The 14,810-nt window shown below is 35.3% G+C and overlaps 1 protein-coding gene across 2 annotated transcripts in view; it reads left to right on the forward strand.

The window, feature by feature from the left end:
- ERC2 (ELKS/RAB6-interacting/CAST family member 2) overlaps positions 1 to 14,810 on the forward strand; it is a 936,802-nt gene that overhangs the window by 437,849 nt on the left and 484,143 nt on the right. For both annotated transcript variants that reach the window (XM_088022015.1, XM_088022017.1), the window contains one exon: positions 9,392 to 9,585. In XM_088022015.1, coding sequence (XP_087878141.1) covers positions 9,392 to 9,585 — 194 coding nt within the window. The remainder of the gene's footprint in view (positions 1 to 9,391; positions 9,586 to 14,810) is intronic.

A 14,810-nucleotide genomic window follows, 5' to 3' on the forward strand; every position in this document is an offset into this window, starting at 1 on the left:
ATTTTATTTTTGCAAACAGAATTTCTCAATTTCCATTGGTGCATCTTTATTAACCTCTTTCCCCAAATATGATTTTTAGCAGAGCAGGAAAAATAATTCAAATTTCCTATCCCTTAACATTTGATTGGGAGTGTTATTTATTATTATTTAGGGGTTTTTCTGGGGGAGGGGAGGCAGAGGGAGAGAGAGAATCCTAAGTGGGCTCCACGCCCAGCCCATGAGCTGGACACAGGGCCTGATCTCACAACCCCAAGATCATGACCTGAGATGAAATCAAGAGTCAAATGCTTAACCCACTGAGCCACCCAGGCGCCCCCTTGAATGGGAGTGTTAATAAGCAGGCTCTACACAATGGGTAGGTGAAGAAAGACAAGATTGGAATACCTTTAAGCTTGAAAATTGACCCTGGGAAAAATGACTATTTTCTTTAGATGATTTTTAAAAGATGTAAAATAATCCCAGTGAAATTGTTTCACATTTACTAGTTGGGGACAGGAAGAAAACCTAAGTATATCACATTTTGGGTATGTGCAGGACAACTGGGGAGTGCTTTTTTCCTGTAGCAGCAAGGCGTTACCAGAACCACGATAGGATTTTAGCATCCCTGTCTGAATAGGTAGGACCAAAGAAATAGCTCTGTTAACTTTAAGACCGTTTCCAGGAATATTGATGATATGGCACTTATTGGACTTTTCAACCACAGTGGTGGGTCTCTAGGAAGCAAAAACAAACTTTTTTCCTTGAATTAATTAAGCTAACCCATTGGTTTGGCAACCTGGGAGTATAGCCAGCCTCTCATTATTTTAACTCTCCCTGTCTGCAGATATTCTCAGGGTCCCGTTCGTTTTTGGACTGATAGGGATACAGTATGATGGATTTTCTTTCCTTAATAGTCTTTAAAAAAATAATCATGTTATTCTGATTATAAAAATAACATATGGTCACAGTGGAGAATTTGCAAAAGTATGGAAGTATAGGACAAAATAAAATGACAGGATGTCTCCTGGCACAAAGATAATCACTAGGAGCATTTGGGGGGGTTCCCTACCCAGACATCTTTTTTGTTATTCTTACCCTCTCCTTTCTCACTTTCTCTCTCTTTCCTTTCTCCCCCTTTCTTCCCTTTTTTCTTCCATCTCTTTCCTTTCTTCTCTTCTTCTTCTCATTTAATACTCTTATTTTCTTTTCACCAAATTGTGTCAGTGTTTATGGAATTATACATTCTATTTTTATAACATATCATCAGCATTTTCTCCAATAACTAACTATTCTTCCAAAACACTATCTTATTGTTTATGTGATATTTCACTGTATTTACTCATTCCCCAAATGTTGCTCATCTCCCCTCCCCTTTTTTTTGCCAATGTATAATGCTCTGGAAATCATCTTCCCATATTAATCTCCTCACATTTCTGTGTCTGTCATGGAATAAATACCTGGTCAGTGATTTTTCAAAGCTCCCAATAGTTCTTACTGTGTTGCATTTTAGAGAAGTTCTGCCATGACACTTTTCTTTCAGCACTGGATAAAGGCAGCCTTTCTGCCACAACCTGACCAACACTGAGAAGTGTCCTTTTTCATAACTTGGACAGATGCATAGGTGGAATTTTTTTTTGTCATTTTAACTTTATTTTCTTTAATCACCAGAATGGTTGAGGTTTTTAAAACATTTATTAGCTGTTTGTATTTTTCGTCTGTGAATTGTTTCTTTTGGTCATGTAAGCACTTGTTTTTGAGTTTACCGTTTTGTTCATTGGTTTGTATGAATCATTCTATACTTTATATAGAAACTTTGTCAGATTTGTGGCAATATTTCATTTCATTTAAATTTTTTAAAAAGATTTTTTATTTATTTGAGAGGGGAGGGACAGAGAGAGAAGGAGAAGTAGGGAGCCAGATTCAGGGCTCAGTCCCAGGACCCTGGGATCATGACCTGAGCCAAAGGCAGATGCATAACTGACTGAGCCACCCAGGTGCCCCTCATTTAAATTTTTTTAATAAAGAAAGCTATAACTATTTTTAGGTTTCTTGACCTGTGTTTCCCTTTAGAATTTTCTCATTTTCTTTAGGCTTAGAAGTCATTCTCTGATTTCAAGAATAGGCACTCACTTACATTTAAAACTTTTTAATGTTACTTTTACATCAGTTTAACCCCTTTATCTGTCTTTAGTATATTTTGATTCATGTTGAGAGGTGAAGTTTTAACATTATGTATTTTTAAATGATCAACTAATTATCCCAGCACCATTTATCAAATAATTCTTTAACCACTGTTCTTCATACTATTTCAATGTATACTAAGTTCTCATCTGGATGAATGTCTTAATTTCTGAGCTGTTCAGTTTTATCAATGTCTGTTGCTTGTTGGGACAGAATTTTAATTATTGTGGCTTTATAATATTTTTAAGTATCTAGTGAAACAAATTCCACTCTAATTTTTTCTGCTTTTCATTTCATTTTGTTTTTGTGTGCTTAGGCTTTAATTCTCTATTATTCCAAGTAAACTTAAGGATCACCTTGTGAACTAAAAAGCACAACTGTTGGTGATTTTAATTTGAATTATACTCAACCTATAAAATAATTTTAGAAAGATATCTTTCCAATATTATTTCTTCTAATTCATGAACTTGATACAACTTTTACTTATACATAGGTCTTTTACAGTAAAGGTTTGACATTTTCCTATTATAGTCCTGTGATATTTCAAGAATAGTTCTAAGTATTACTGTATATATGTATATATATATATCATTATTATATATAGTATGTAGTATCTATATATAATTAATAATATATATATCATTACTATATATCTATATATAGATAGGCATATCTATCTATCTATATAATTTTTAAGCTACTAAAATTTATGTGAAATTAATTTTTGGTGAATGCTCTATTTCTCCTTTTATTTTCTAGCCAGTTATTGGTACGTAGGAAATTTCTTTTATTATTGTATGTTTATTTTGAGTAAGGCTACCCTATAAATTTTGCTGAATTATAACTTAATTGTTTTTGTTAAATAAGATCATTTTACAGTCAGATTTATGTCCATTTATCTAAACTAAATCAGAGTAAATAAAGATTCAGCTTTGAAGTTTTCCTGGGAACATTTTTTTCCTGGAGTAGAAATAAACCTACTTTTGAAACTCTTTTACTTTTACTTTAGTCACCCAGGTACTAAGTGATGCTGTAATTCCATTTCTTAGGAATCTAAAATTTTGTCTTTGTATCCTGATTATTTCTTATAATAATAACCTTTCTGCAGCTTAACTACCAGTCTCTACTCCTGGAGGAGTTTTGTCTTGTCATTATAAACACTATGCAGGTTATCTTCAGTTGAATTCTTTTTCTTCCCTTAGTTCTTAATTCCAGACAAATAATATGGTTTATTCATCAGTCTCAAATACCTTCTTTGCTGTGGCCCTAGTAGTTATTATGCCCAGAGATGGTATCCAGAGGTCTCTTATAAATTTTTAATAAAACTTTAGAGCTTCTGGCTCCTAAGTTTAGTGCATTGTATAATATCCTTGTTGCTGCAAGGCAAATGACTGATTTGGAGGCACCGAGGACAACTTTGTGACTGGCCAGGGTACACTTGAGACCACTCTGATGTACTTCCACACATGTGAGTTTCCCCCCTTGCCTGGTCACTATCCATTGAAATCCTATATTTTCTGCAAACGCGTCTTTTGCAGGGCTCATATTTTATGTAACAGTTTATAAGAAAAAGACCAAGCATTTTTCCAGTGTAGAGAGAGAAAAAAAGTCTTACTAATGTTCATTGAGGTCTTCCTGACTTATAGATCGTCATAGGACTCTACAATCCCAAGGACATGGTGGACTGCATTATAAATGCTTTCACAGTCACTGTTTAGGTACAGCGGTTTATTTTTGTGATTTTTGAGGACGATTTATGAAAATTATTTAATTCACTCGTAGACTAGTCCCCCCAACACAATGGAGAATTACAAATATTTAAGAGATAATTCACGGCATGCACATAGCATGTACAAACACATGCATACACCTCACACTTGCTCCAGGCTTTCAATATCTAAAGAACTCAAGTAATATTTGTAATAACTTAAGATTTGAAGTCACATGTTTTATTTCAGAACATCCAGATAATTACTTCAGTTCTTTTCTACTTTTGTGAAATTCCATAGTTAAAAGGGATTACATTATAATTGTATTTTTGTTTAAATAGTCTTAAAAACTGTTAAGCATACAGTTGGTTCTTTTAATTTTGCATATGTGTGACTATAAGAAAAATCATTTTGAACATCTGTTCATTTATTTAAAAATATCATATTTGTTCCATCTATGAGAAAAGTTTCATTTTGGAGTAGTTGTTATAATATGAAAATTGTGAGTATTCAGGATGGGCTTAGCTAGTATTGTAAAAGAAGTTTCCTTTAGAACTAAGTAGTGCAAGATTCGAAGATACATCATTATTAGATTCTGAATGTACTATTTAGGCTCAGCTTTTATATTTGGTATTAATTAATTAATTGGATTTAAAATAAAATGTAAATTTTATAATATGTTGAAGTTCTATAATCACCCTTAAAGCCTTTATTTTTAAAAGTGAGGTTTGTTCATAGCTCAGAATTATGTGAAGGTTGGAACTTCTTTTAGAAGATTGAAATAAAATACAATGTTTAAAGTAGTTTATATGCCCTGTTCTGATGCTCAGATATGAAAAGAATGTTTAAACCCCCCAAAGTGCTGCAATCAAGAATCATATTTTCACTGTGTATAAATTTAACAAATTATTGCTAAAACCCATAAGCAGCAGGGAAGAAAAACCATCAGACTCATTAGTTAGTGTTCTGCTTGTGCTTTATGATCATGACTAATCATTTGTTTATTTTGAAAGAAATGACTTCTTTAAATTGTTAGGCCCCATTTCAAAGAAAGAATGCTATATAATATTATAATTGAATATTCTCTGCCCAGTTTCACAGCAGGTTTCTGGGCCAAAGTTAATGCTTTCCTTTCTAGGCACTTGGAATGATGAACTAGAATTTTATTGAAAATAATCAACATCCAACCTTTACAAGAGAATTATTAATAAACTTGTGATTTTTCATATTGATACTATCAATCCCTGGTTTGGCTTAAGTCACTTTTTGCTCTTAACTTTAATTTAAATACAATATTAACCTGAAACTTTGCCTTATTTCCTGAAATAGTTCTAAATTCTATAATTAAAATAGCCACTAGGCATTGTTATATACTACTTGTCCTAAGTCATGGCCAGATTTCTCTTTTGTGCTTGATTCAGGCTTTCAAAGTCAGTTCACATCAAAATTCCAAGGCTTGCCCACATCAGTGAGGCTCCAAAGTTTGTTTTGATTATTCCCATTTGTGGGGAAATTTCCTTACATGTGGAAATGTAGGAAAACATAATTGGGGGATTCTCAGAACTTACTGATCTAATATGCAATATGGACATTTCTGAAATATTCTTTTCCCAATTTTCTGTGTTTCTGTGGGATGCTTGAGAGTTGCTCTAAAAGTTACCAGAAATATGTTAAAGGCATAACCAAATACCTGGATTTGCCTATAAACTGACTGGCTTAATCAGCAAAATTAAATCTCTACCTTAAGAAAAGAATGCTCATTCATATTTTTTTGGTTTTAATGACTGGTGGATGTCTTTGAAAGTGACAGTGTTCGTCCCTATTTTTATAATAAGTAGCTTCTAGAACCATTAAATCCACATCAGTCTGCATTTTCAAGAGTTAGATTCCTGACTAATGAAGAGGGAACAAAGTTGATGTGCCTTAGAATGAAATGGGCTGTCACTTCCCCACCTTTTGGGGGAGCTAATTTCAAGTCAACAGATCCATAAGGAGAAATAATTGCTGTGTATTTTTAGTTTAAACCTTGAATGGGTCAGAATGCCATGGTAGGAATTTGTTCAGATAATGATTATTCAAATATATATATATATTATTTTTTTCTGCAGTGTCTAAAGTATATTAAGTCCAATTCTGTTATCTACTTTTAGTCCCCATCAGGGGCTACCATTCCAGGTTAAAGAACCCATGTTATATTTTGAAAAGGCAAGAACATTGCTAAATGCTAACAAAGTGCTTCCTTCACTTCATTTTTAGAGGAGGCTCTGGCCTTATAACTTGGAAGGAAGCATTGCTTTCTAAGCTCAACTTCCTCCTGTATTTCTTTAGTATAGTATAACCCTCATGTTTGTAGATCATAGTATAACACTCTCATGCTACACTGGTTAACAATTTCAGCCCATCCTCTGAAAAGTTATGATTCAAGCTGAATAGAGGTGGTTACCTGCAATATCTTTGATAAATTCTGTGGAGACTTTTGCCCCCACTACTGGGGTTGGATCGGGGACTTACCAGCTGTCAGTCAGGTGAAACTCTCCTCCCTTGAGTCTTCACGTGGGCACTAGTGATGACCCAGAAGCAACTGTTACTCATCCATCTCTATATGACTCTTTCTTAAAGCTTTTTATTGACTTAACAATTTTTAAATGGTATCTATTTACACCTTTATTTCATAACCCTTTGAAGAATTCTGGCACCTATCATTGATACGGAGATGTATTTAACTCAAAGGTATTCTTATGGTTGCCTATTCCTTTTAAGAGGAAGAATCATTAGCACCTACGAGTATTATCTAAGAGATACCAGGCTAACTGTAAACTTGGCTATGATCTGTTTTAATAACATGATCTAACTTAAATATCACATGAGGCCAACAGTGGTCTAGATTCAGGCATGTCTTCCTAGGCTTTCTGTACTTCTAAACATCCTATGAGTCCTTTCACCATATTCATTTGTTCGGTTGAAAAGACTACCAACCCACCTAATTTCACCCAGTACCGAAAGCTGGCCTTGGGTTATCTTCTCTTCACAGAGCTAAAATAAAGAATGTGCTCAGATACCCATTCACCAGTAGACTGCTTTTTCTGTAAGCCTAGCAGGGAGGCTTCTCTAAAGACATATGTAGTATCTTGATGAGAAACTAAATAGACCTATTAACTTAGCTGTATAACAAGCCCCATTGGTGGGATGCATATCATAAAATAATACTCATAATAAGAACACAAATAAATAATACCTTCTCCGTGTTTGTTATATGGTAGCTTTTGCTGTCCTTGGAGAGGCTAACTCCTTTGCCCATAGTAGTCATAAGACACAGGGCTAGATTTAGAATCTAGGTCTCACAACTAGTAATTGTGTGCCCATTTACTAAAAATAATGATAATAATAATCATAAGAATAAAAACAACCAAAATAAAGCACAGTGGCTAACTGAACTGCTAGCCCTTTGTGAATCTTTAAATCAGAGTCAAGAAAGGAATCTTAACTCAAATCAGAAACATGAAATCAAGGGATATTTATATTTGTTTTGTGTGTTTCTAGCTCAGTTCATGAATTCTTTTTTTAAAGATCTTAATATTGTTGTTCAGGTAGTTTGAGAAAATGTCATGAAAAACCTTTTTAGTTGCCATAAAATAATGGTAATATGGCATAAAAGTGGAAGAGAATTAACATCAATATTTTGTTTTCTTTTTCTTAGGAATTTTTAAAACTATGTTTTCAGTGCTTTTCTGATACAAGAGTGATGAATTGATTCTTATCACAAATAGAAATAGGTATATGGAGTATTTTCTTTTAAAGTAGAATATCGACTCTACATTTTAAAAATGGAGATTAACAAATTTAAATATTCATTAATTTAAAATAAAATTGTTAGATGAATAAACTTCTAAAGGCATATTAGCTCAGGATTCTCTTTCAGATTATTTTAATTATACTGAAAAAGCTCACTAATCTATTAGAATGAAATCTAATAGATATACTAAGTAAATAAAAATAAATGCTTTCTGAGAAATGTTGGTAAAAGGGAATAAACCAGTACCTGATAGTAGTGTTGAATTGATAAATTTCTCCAAGCTCTTTTTGCATAGTTGAGTTTATTTCTTGAATAAGGAAATCTTAGATTAAAGAACATGAAAGCAAATTATTTTCCTCCTATCCTCATGCTTAAATAATATGTTACATGCAAGAATATTATTTTAAAAATGATTATTTTGTCATAAATAAGAAATTTATTTTTATACTAATTTTTAATTTTTTTCAACTAAATCATTGCAAAAACTGTCAACCTTGTAACAGTAGTACTTATTAGTATTAATTTTTCTAACCATGCATGATTCATTTAACCCCACAGTAGCTGTAGCTTGCTTGCCTTGTTTTTTCCCTGAAATTAAACAAAAAGATATAAAAACACAATGAACATCTGTTCTATAGAGCAAGACAGCAGAACAACCTAAGTCCTAATAAATTGTTAACATTGTATGATTTCACACATGGATTTTGGAGATACATACATATATGACTTCTCTGAACTTTCTCTGTTGAATGTGCACTGTTGTTAAACTACTTGTTTTTTCCCTGCCTACTCTTCGAAGAAGTCAATTAGGAATAATGGGAAACAAGGGGTAGGCAAAACATTGCAGTGCAGTGTTATTTCCATCTGTCTGAGAATATTTCAGCCAAAAGTTTCTTTTGGGAAAAAAAAAGCCATAACACACTTTCAGACACACAAAACCACAAATACTTTGGCTGCAAATTATTCTGCAGTGTTGTTGCTGTGTTGTTGCCTGTGTATGGTCTTGTGTGAGAAGCTGCCACCCACCCATGCATGTGTTTGCAGATTCTCGTCTGTGTGCTTGTTCATGAATTAGCTCATCTTCCTCCTGGTTCAGGTTAAATTTAATAAAGAGAACAAGAATTTATGGGTATGACTGTTAGCTGGAAAGCCCTTCCTCACTTGCAAGTCTTTCTTTCAACCTACATCTGCTGAAATTTCTCAGTGGCATGGTGTTCGGTGATCAGTCAACCAGTCTTTTACATGTTACCTGGCTTTACATAGACCCTCAATGGTTCTTGGAAAAATAATTTAATATTGTTTTATCTCTGTTTCTCTACTGGAAAAGGAAGCTGTTGGTATGAATCACCTCCTTAACTGTGAGGAGTTGAATTGTGTTAGTTCTGCTTGCCAAAGCATCAGGAATAAAGATATCACGGTGTCTCCCCCTACCCATCCCCCAATTTTTGGTGGGGGAAAAAAAACCCCCAAAGTAGTAACATTTAATGCAACAAAATATTAACAATAAAAGAAACTCTCCTGTGAAACTGTAATAAATTTAAAATCAGCATTGTTTTAAGGTAGCTGAAATGTGTGATTTTCCATTTTGCCTTTTAACTGACAGTATACCCATAATTCTTGATGGTTATTATTTTTTCTCCAAAGATAATTTCTGGGCCATTGGTTACTACACTACCTATTGTTCTAAATTGTTGTCTTAACTACATTCTTTAAAAATATAATGTTGAAGGCTCATAATGTTGAAGATGACTCCAGGATGAACCCCGAGTTTGCAGACCGAATAAAACAACTTGATAAAGAGGCATCTTACTACCGTGATGAGTGTGGCAAGGCCCAAGCGGAAGTTGACCGGTTGCTGGAGATCCTCAAGGAGGTGGAGAATGAAAAGAATGACAAGGACAAGAAGATTGCAGAACTTGAGAGGTAAATTTTGCAGTCATGTTGTGAATTGTCAGCAGCGAGTGAACATGGATTGCTTAGTTGCCCATCACAGGTTGTAGTGGATTTGGAATGCACATTCATTTTCAAGTTGGAAATGAGGTACGTATGAGGAACAGGACCTGTTAGGGATGATGTTATGTTTCTGTGGGATACTCAAGAAGGCAATTGGCTTATCTTTTGAGGGGTTATGTACTTCTTAAGTGTTTAAGAAAGTAATGGCCAAGTTCCTTGAGTGATGTCCCTCATCTAGCATGTGTGCCAGCAAAGTGTGTGAGAAATTGAGGCTCTGACTACTTGAAAGCTTAGTTTTTTGTTTTTTGTTTTTTTTCGTTTTTCCCATGAAAGACAGCATTTGTGGTTTAGGTTTGTTTCAAGCAAAGAATATATTTGGCAATTCATTCAAGATAGGAGAAAGGGAAAGGAGCTCATATCCTTTGGGTGTTTTTTGGCACACCACAACAAATTCATCTTGGGATGTATCTTTTAAGAGGACCTTACAGCATTTGTTAAATAAATATGTTTGAATAGGGTCTAAAGCAGGCCTACCTGATAGCAAATTCTCTCTAAAAACAAAGAAGGTTATATCAGGGTTCCAGAGTATTTAGATTTTCAGATAAATCATATCCATATTGCATTTATGTATAAGATAGACTCTAAAAATTAAGCTTTCTATCACTGCTTTTCCCTATATTTCATATAAGGAAAGAATTTCTGAATAACGTAACTCCATTACCTCTGAGGATTTCTTATTGGTTCGGCAGTAAGGCAGAATTTGTCTTTCCTAGATTCAGTCCATATGGAAGAGATCAACAAATTTTGAATAAATCAGTGAATGTTTGCCAGCTCTGATCAAGACACTTGTGAGGCCCGACAGGACTCTAAGACATATGCGGAATAGCTCTCTGTGGCCTGTGGAAAGATCATGAGCTGTACTGACAGAAAGATCTGGGTTCAAATTTTGCTTCTGTTTTGTGCCAGCTCTGTGACCTTAAATCTTGTTAGAAGTGAATCTCTAACAATCTTTTAAAATGTATCATACTTTTCAGGTGCCAAATCCTGGTGGGATAGTGACATCATTAGGAATAGTTGAATGCTAAAACAAATAAATTCTCAGTATTTTTTTTTAAGATTTTATTTGTTTATTTGACAGAGAGAGACACAGCGAGAGAGGGAACACAAGCAGGGGGAGTGGGAGAGGGAGAAGCAGGCTTCCCGCTGAGCAGGGAGCCTGACATGGGGCTCGATCTCAGGACCCTGGGATCGTGACCTGAGCCAAAGGCAGATGCTTTACCGACTGAGCCACCCAGGTGCCCCATAAATTCTCAATATTAAGTGGCCATGTATTAAATGGATAGGTCAATTCTCAAATGTTCAACATTTTCAAGGATACTATTTAATATATTCAAACTCTAAATCAATTAATATTTCACTTAAAAATCTTAGTATTAATTTGATGGTAACCAGATTTTTATATAGTGTGACCAATTTTAGTGATTAAATCAAGAATTTCTTTTCCTGAGATAAGTATACAAATTAAAATCCTTAAAGGCTTAGTTTTAATTTTAAAATGCAGGAATGTTCTGTCTACTGGTTCTTAAAAACACTGTTAATTTTAGATGTGTCTACATGTCTACTTTGGAATTATATATTAGGACCAAAATTTTTCTTAAAAAGCTAATGTGAGATCACAGGGATGTTACCATCACATCTCTTTTATTGGTGAGAAAACTGAGACCCTGAAAGGTTGAATTACGTCTTGGAGATTGGTCCTGTGGTGAGAATTCGGCAAAACTCTAATGTATGTTTCCTGATTCCTAGTCTACTGTTCTGAGAAGCTGTGAGCCTCTGAAGGGCATAATATTACCTATGCTCTAGATAATATTAATAATAGCAATTACAATAACAGTAATAGATTATGTATATTTTTATAGATGAGAAAACTATGACTTATATGGATTAAGTAACTTCCTAAAGCTTTCAGAGTTTGTAAGATTCAAAGTCAGAATTTGAACCCAGGTCTAACAGGTTAGTGACTGAGAACAGTCCTGTCCAACAATGAGCCAGAAGGAAGAAGTTAGTCCAGTAGCACTAAACAGTCACATGGCCTGCAGAGAGAGAGAGAAGCATTGCCGTTGGGCCACAGGAGATCTGTCTCATCTTTATTAGCTTTCATGAGAGAAAGTGATGTGGCCCACATTTTGAAGGCATTTTTCTGCGCTAACCCAGGTCCCCAGAACTGTAACTGAAAAATCAGGATCAGCTACTATAAATATTTGCATAAAAATAGCATAGTCATCCAGTTGGACAAACAGGTCTTAGCTGGACACTAGTGCCATTAAATCATCGAGAATATTCACATTTTTTATATCCTCAATATGGAATGCATTAAAACAACAGTGATTTTACAGGCATTTATCTTTATGTACTTTCTGCACATTTTCTTTATCTCTGCCTTTGCCTTTCCTTAAAGCTGATGCCTCCCAGGCACTGTAATTCATAAAACGTGTGGTAAGACTTGAGTCTGTCCCAGTTCTCTGCCTGCCTGTGTCTTGGGTCCAGCAGCAGAACATAGTCTGGGAAATGTCTGAGACCCAGCCCCAGCCCAGGCCCCAAAGGAGGTTTTGGGGGGGGGCGGTGGAAAGTAAGAGGGGAAGTTTCTTGGGAAAAGAAGAGCTCAACCTTGGCCTGCCTTTCTGAAGCAGTGTCTGCTGGGCTCCATGTGTATCCTGACCAAAACATCTTCCTTGTTTGTCAGGCAGCCCTTTTCAAATTTGACAATATCTCCATTTTCTGGCTTAAACTACAAAATTCCTACCTTGTAATGTTGGGAACTAAAGATTTCTTAGCAGTGTGACATATAGCTCCCTTTTGGAGTCACGGAGGAGTGTTTGCAATTAAGTTTGTGATTTTGAAAACCAAAAAATTGAACTTGAAATAAATTTGTGGTCTCTGGTCTGTAATGTGACCTACCAGAGTGAAAAGACTTCTTTTTAAAAGCAACGAGTGTTCTAAAATATTCCAGAACTTCAGTCATGTGCAGTAAAAGGTTCAGGGTTAGGAATAGCATAACTCAAATGGCACTGATGCTGGCCTACTTCTCTCTCAGAGGGCAATTCTTGTTTGCTTTCTACTCTGCTAATCTTCCCATTTTTTATTTTCTTCACAATGTATACATTCCAAATAGCATATGCCTGGCACTTATATGGATGCATTTACCTCTTAAATTCCACGTGAATGATGTTTTACATTAGCCATTGAAGATTTTGCTTTTCAAAATGCATATTGCTCCAGTGTGGTCCCCATGTGCAGTTTTTCCTATAAATTTTTGCACTTGATGCTGATGGCTCAGCAGGGAGCTTCTGCCTTGGACAGCATGCGAATGGACTCTGGGGAAGTTTGACACAAGTTGGGTGAAGGGCCTTGAGCATACCCCTAAGAGTTGGTCCAAATCAGGCTGACGTCTTTATTTGATCACTGGTGATCAAATTCCACGTCTGCTATGTGATCAGATAGGTAATCAAACGTTAAAGGGAGTGAAATATGTGGTCTTTCTGTGTCAGTGCCTGTCAAGGGCTCTGAGTTTTATTTAGAGTTTCAGAATTAATTCTGCCTTAGGGGAAAGAGAGAGGTTAACAGATCTCTTGTCAAACAAGACCTGCTGTCACTAGGTTTCTGCATCTCAGCCACGGGATGGTATCAGTCAGGTGACCATTCATGTAATTATCCTAAATATGGTGGGGGGGGGGGGTTGTTGGTATTTGTCTAGGGGACATGGAATTCCCGAATCAAGCCCTTGATCACATCCTTCCCCAGTGTGGAGAAGAGTGTGTGTCCTTTGGGGTTCTGTTCCTAAGACATAACATCAGAATAGAAAACAGGGAGCACTTAATTATCTGGGTCACTGACTAATGTCATCAGACATTCGGACATTTGAGAAATCATCTTAGATGCCTAAAAGCACCTTATCTAAGGTTGAGAAACAGACTTATTTTTCCTTCTGAATTTTTCCTATAATGTGATGACATAATTTCTTTGATGCCTTTTAGAATACTTTTAACAAAATGTAAACTGAAGCTTTATTTTAAAAAAATGGTACTATGTTCTAGAAGTCTCATGGTACATCAAAGAAACTTGATACCAGTTCTGTTTGTTCTGATATAAACTCTTCTTGCTGAGAAATAGCCATTTATGTTTGGTAAAGCGTTTGAAGAAATTTTAGTGAAGCAAGTAGCAGATAGTTTTGCGCCATCCCTATCAACCCTTTGGGAAGGTCATGGATGTCATGGATGCCCTTGGGAATTTGATGAAAACTAGGAATCCTTGGAAAAGGCAGTTAATCTTAATTGCTATTTCAATTTAGGATTCTCTAAAGCTTGGCCATGGACCTCAATTTGATATACCTTTCTGATCCAGAAGAATTTGAAGCAACAGCTGGGGCCAAAGTCCCCACAATGATCATGGCCTGATCTAACTTATTTTTAATCAGTTGTGTGTTTATGATCATGAAACACTGTGCAGGGGGATTTCAGACGTGAGGGATTATTGGACTGATGCTTTCACCGTGTGTTTAATCCTGAATTTTCTCTTTGATTTTTATCATTATGATCAACACTATTTTCATTTGAATGTTCTTGTTTAAGTTTTCTCCTGAGGATTTGTTTTGTTTTTCCTTCCTCTGTGAGATGCTTAACATTACTTCTTATTTTTAAAATTTTTTTTAAGTTTCATTTATTTAAGTAATCTCTGCACCCAACAAGGAGCTCAAACTCACAACCCCAAGATCAAGAGTCACATGCTCTTTTACTGAGCCAACCAGGTGCCCCTAAAATTACTTCTTAATAGTATGGAGTGGTGGGGTCCCCTTGAGCAGATAGCTGGTAACATATTTGTTCATCCACTTTGTTTTTTACAAAGAACATTATATAGGTTCGCAAAATGAATGCCCACTGTATGCTCCCGTGGTAACTTGAAGAAGATCATGACTTTTTTTTCTTTTAATTTTTGCTTGGATTTGGGACTTTATTATTTTGATTAACTAGAAGGGCATGTTAAATATTTTTGCACAAATAAGTTATCAAGCATCTGGATATTTTCAGTGGTGAAGTATGATCCTCATTTTCACAACTGAAAAAAAAAAAAAAAACTACTCTCAGCTTTGGAAGTTGCCCTGTTCTCTCTTGGGAGGTTGATAGGCAGGCAGCACCTCC

This window comes from Eumetopias jubatus, unplaced genomic scaffold (genome assembly GCF_037043125.1).
Source record: "Eumetopias jubatus isolate StellerSeaLion01/CBP00866 unplaced genomic scaffold, mEumJub1_p1.0 scaffold_1, whole genome shotgun sequence".
Lineage (NCBI taxonomy): Eukaryota > Metazoa > Chordata > Mammalia > Carnivora > Otariidae > Eumetopias > Eumetopias jubatus.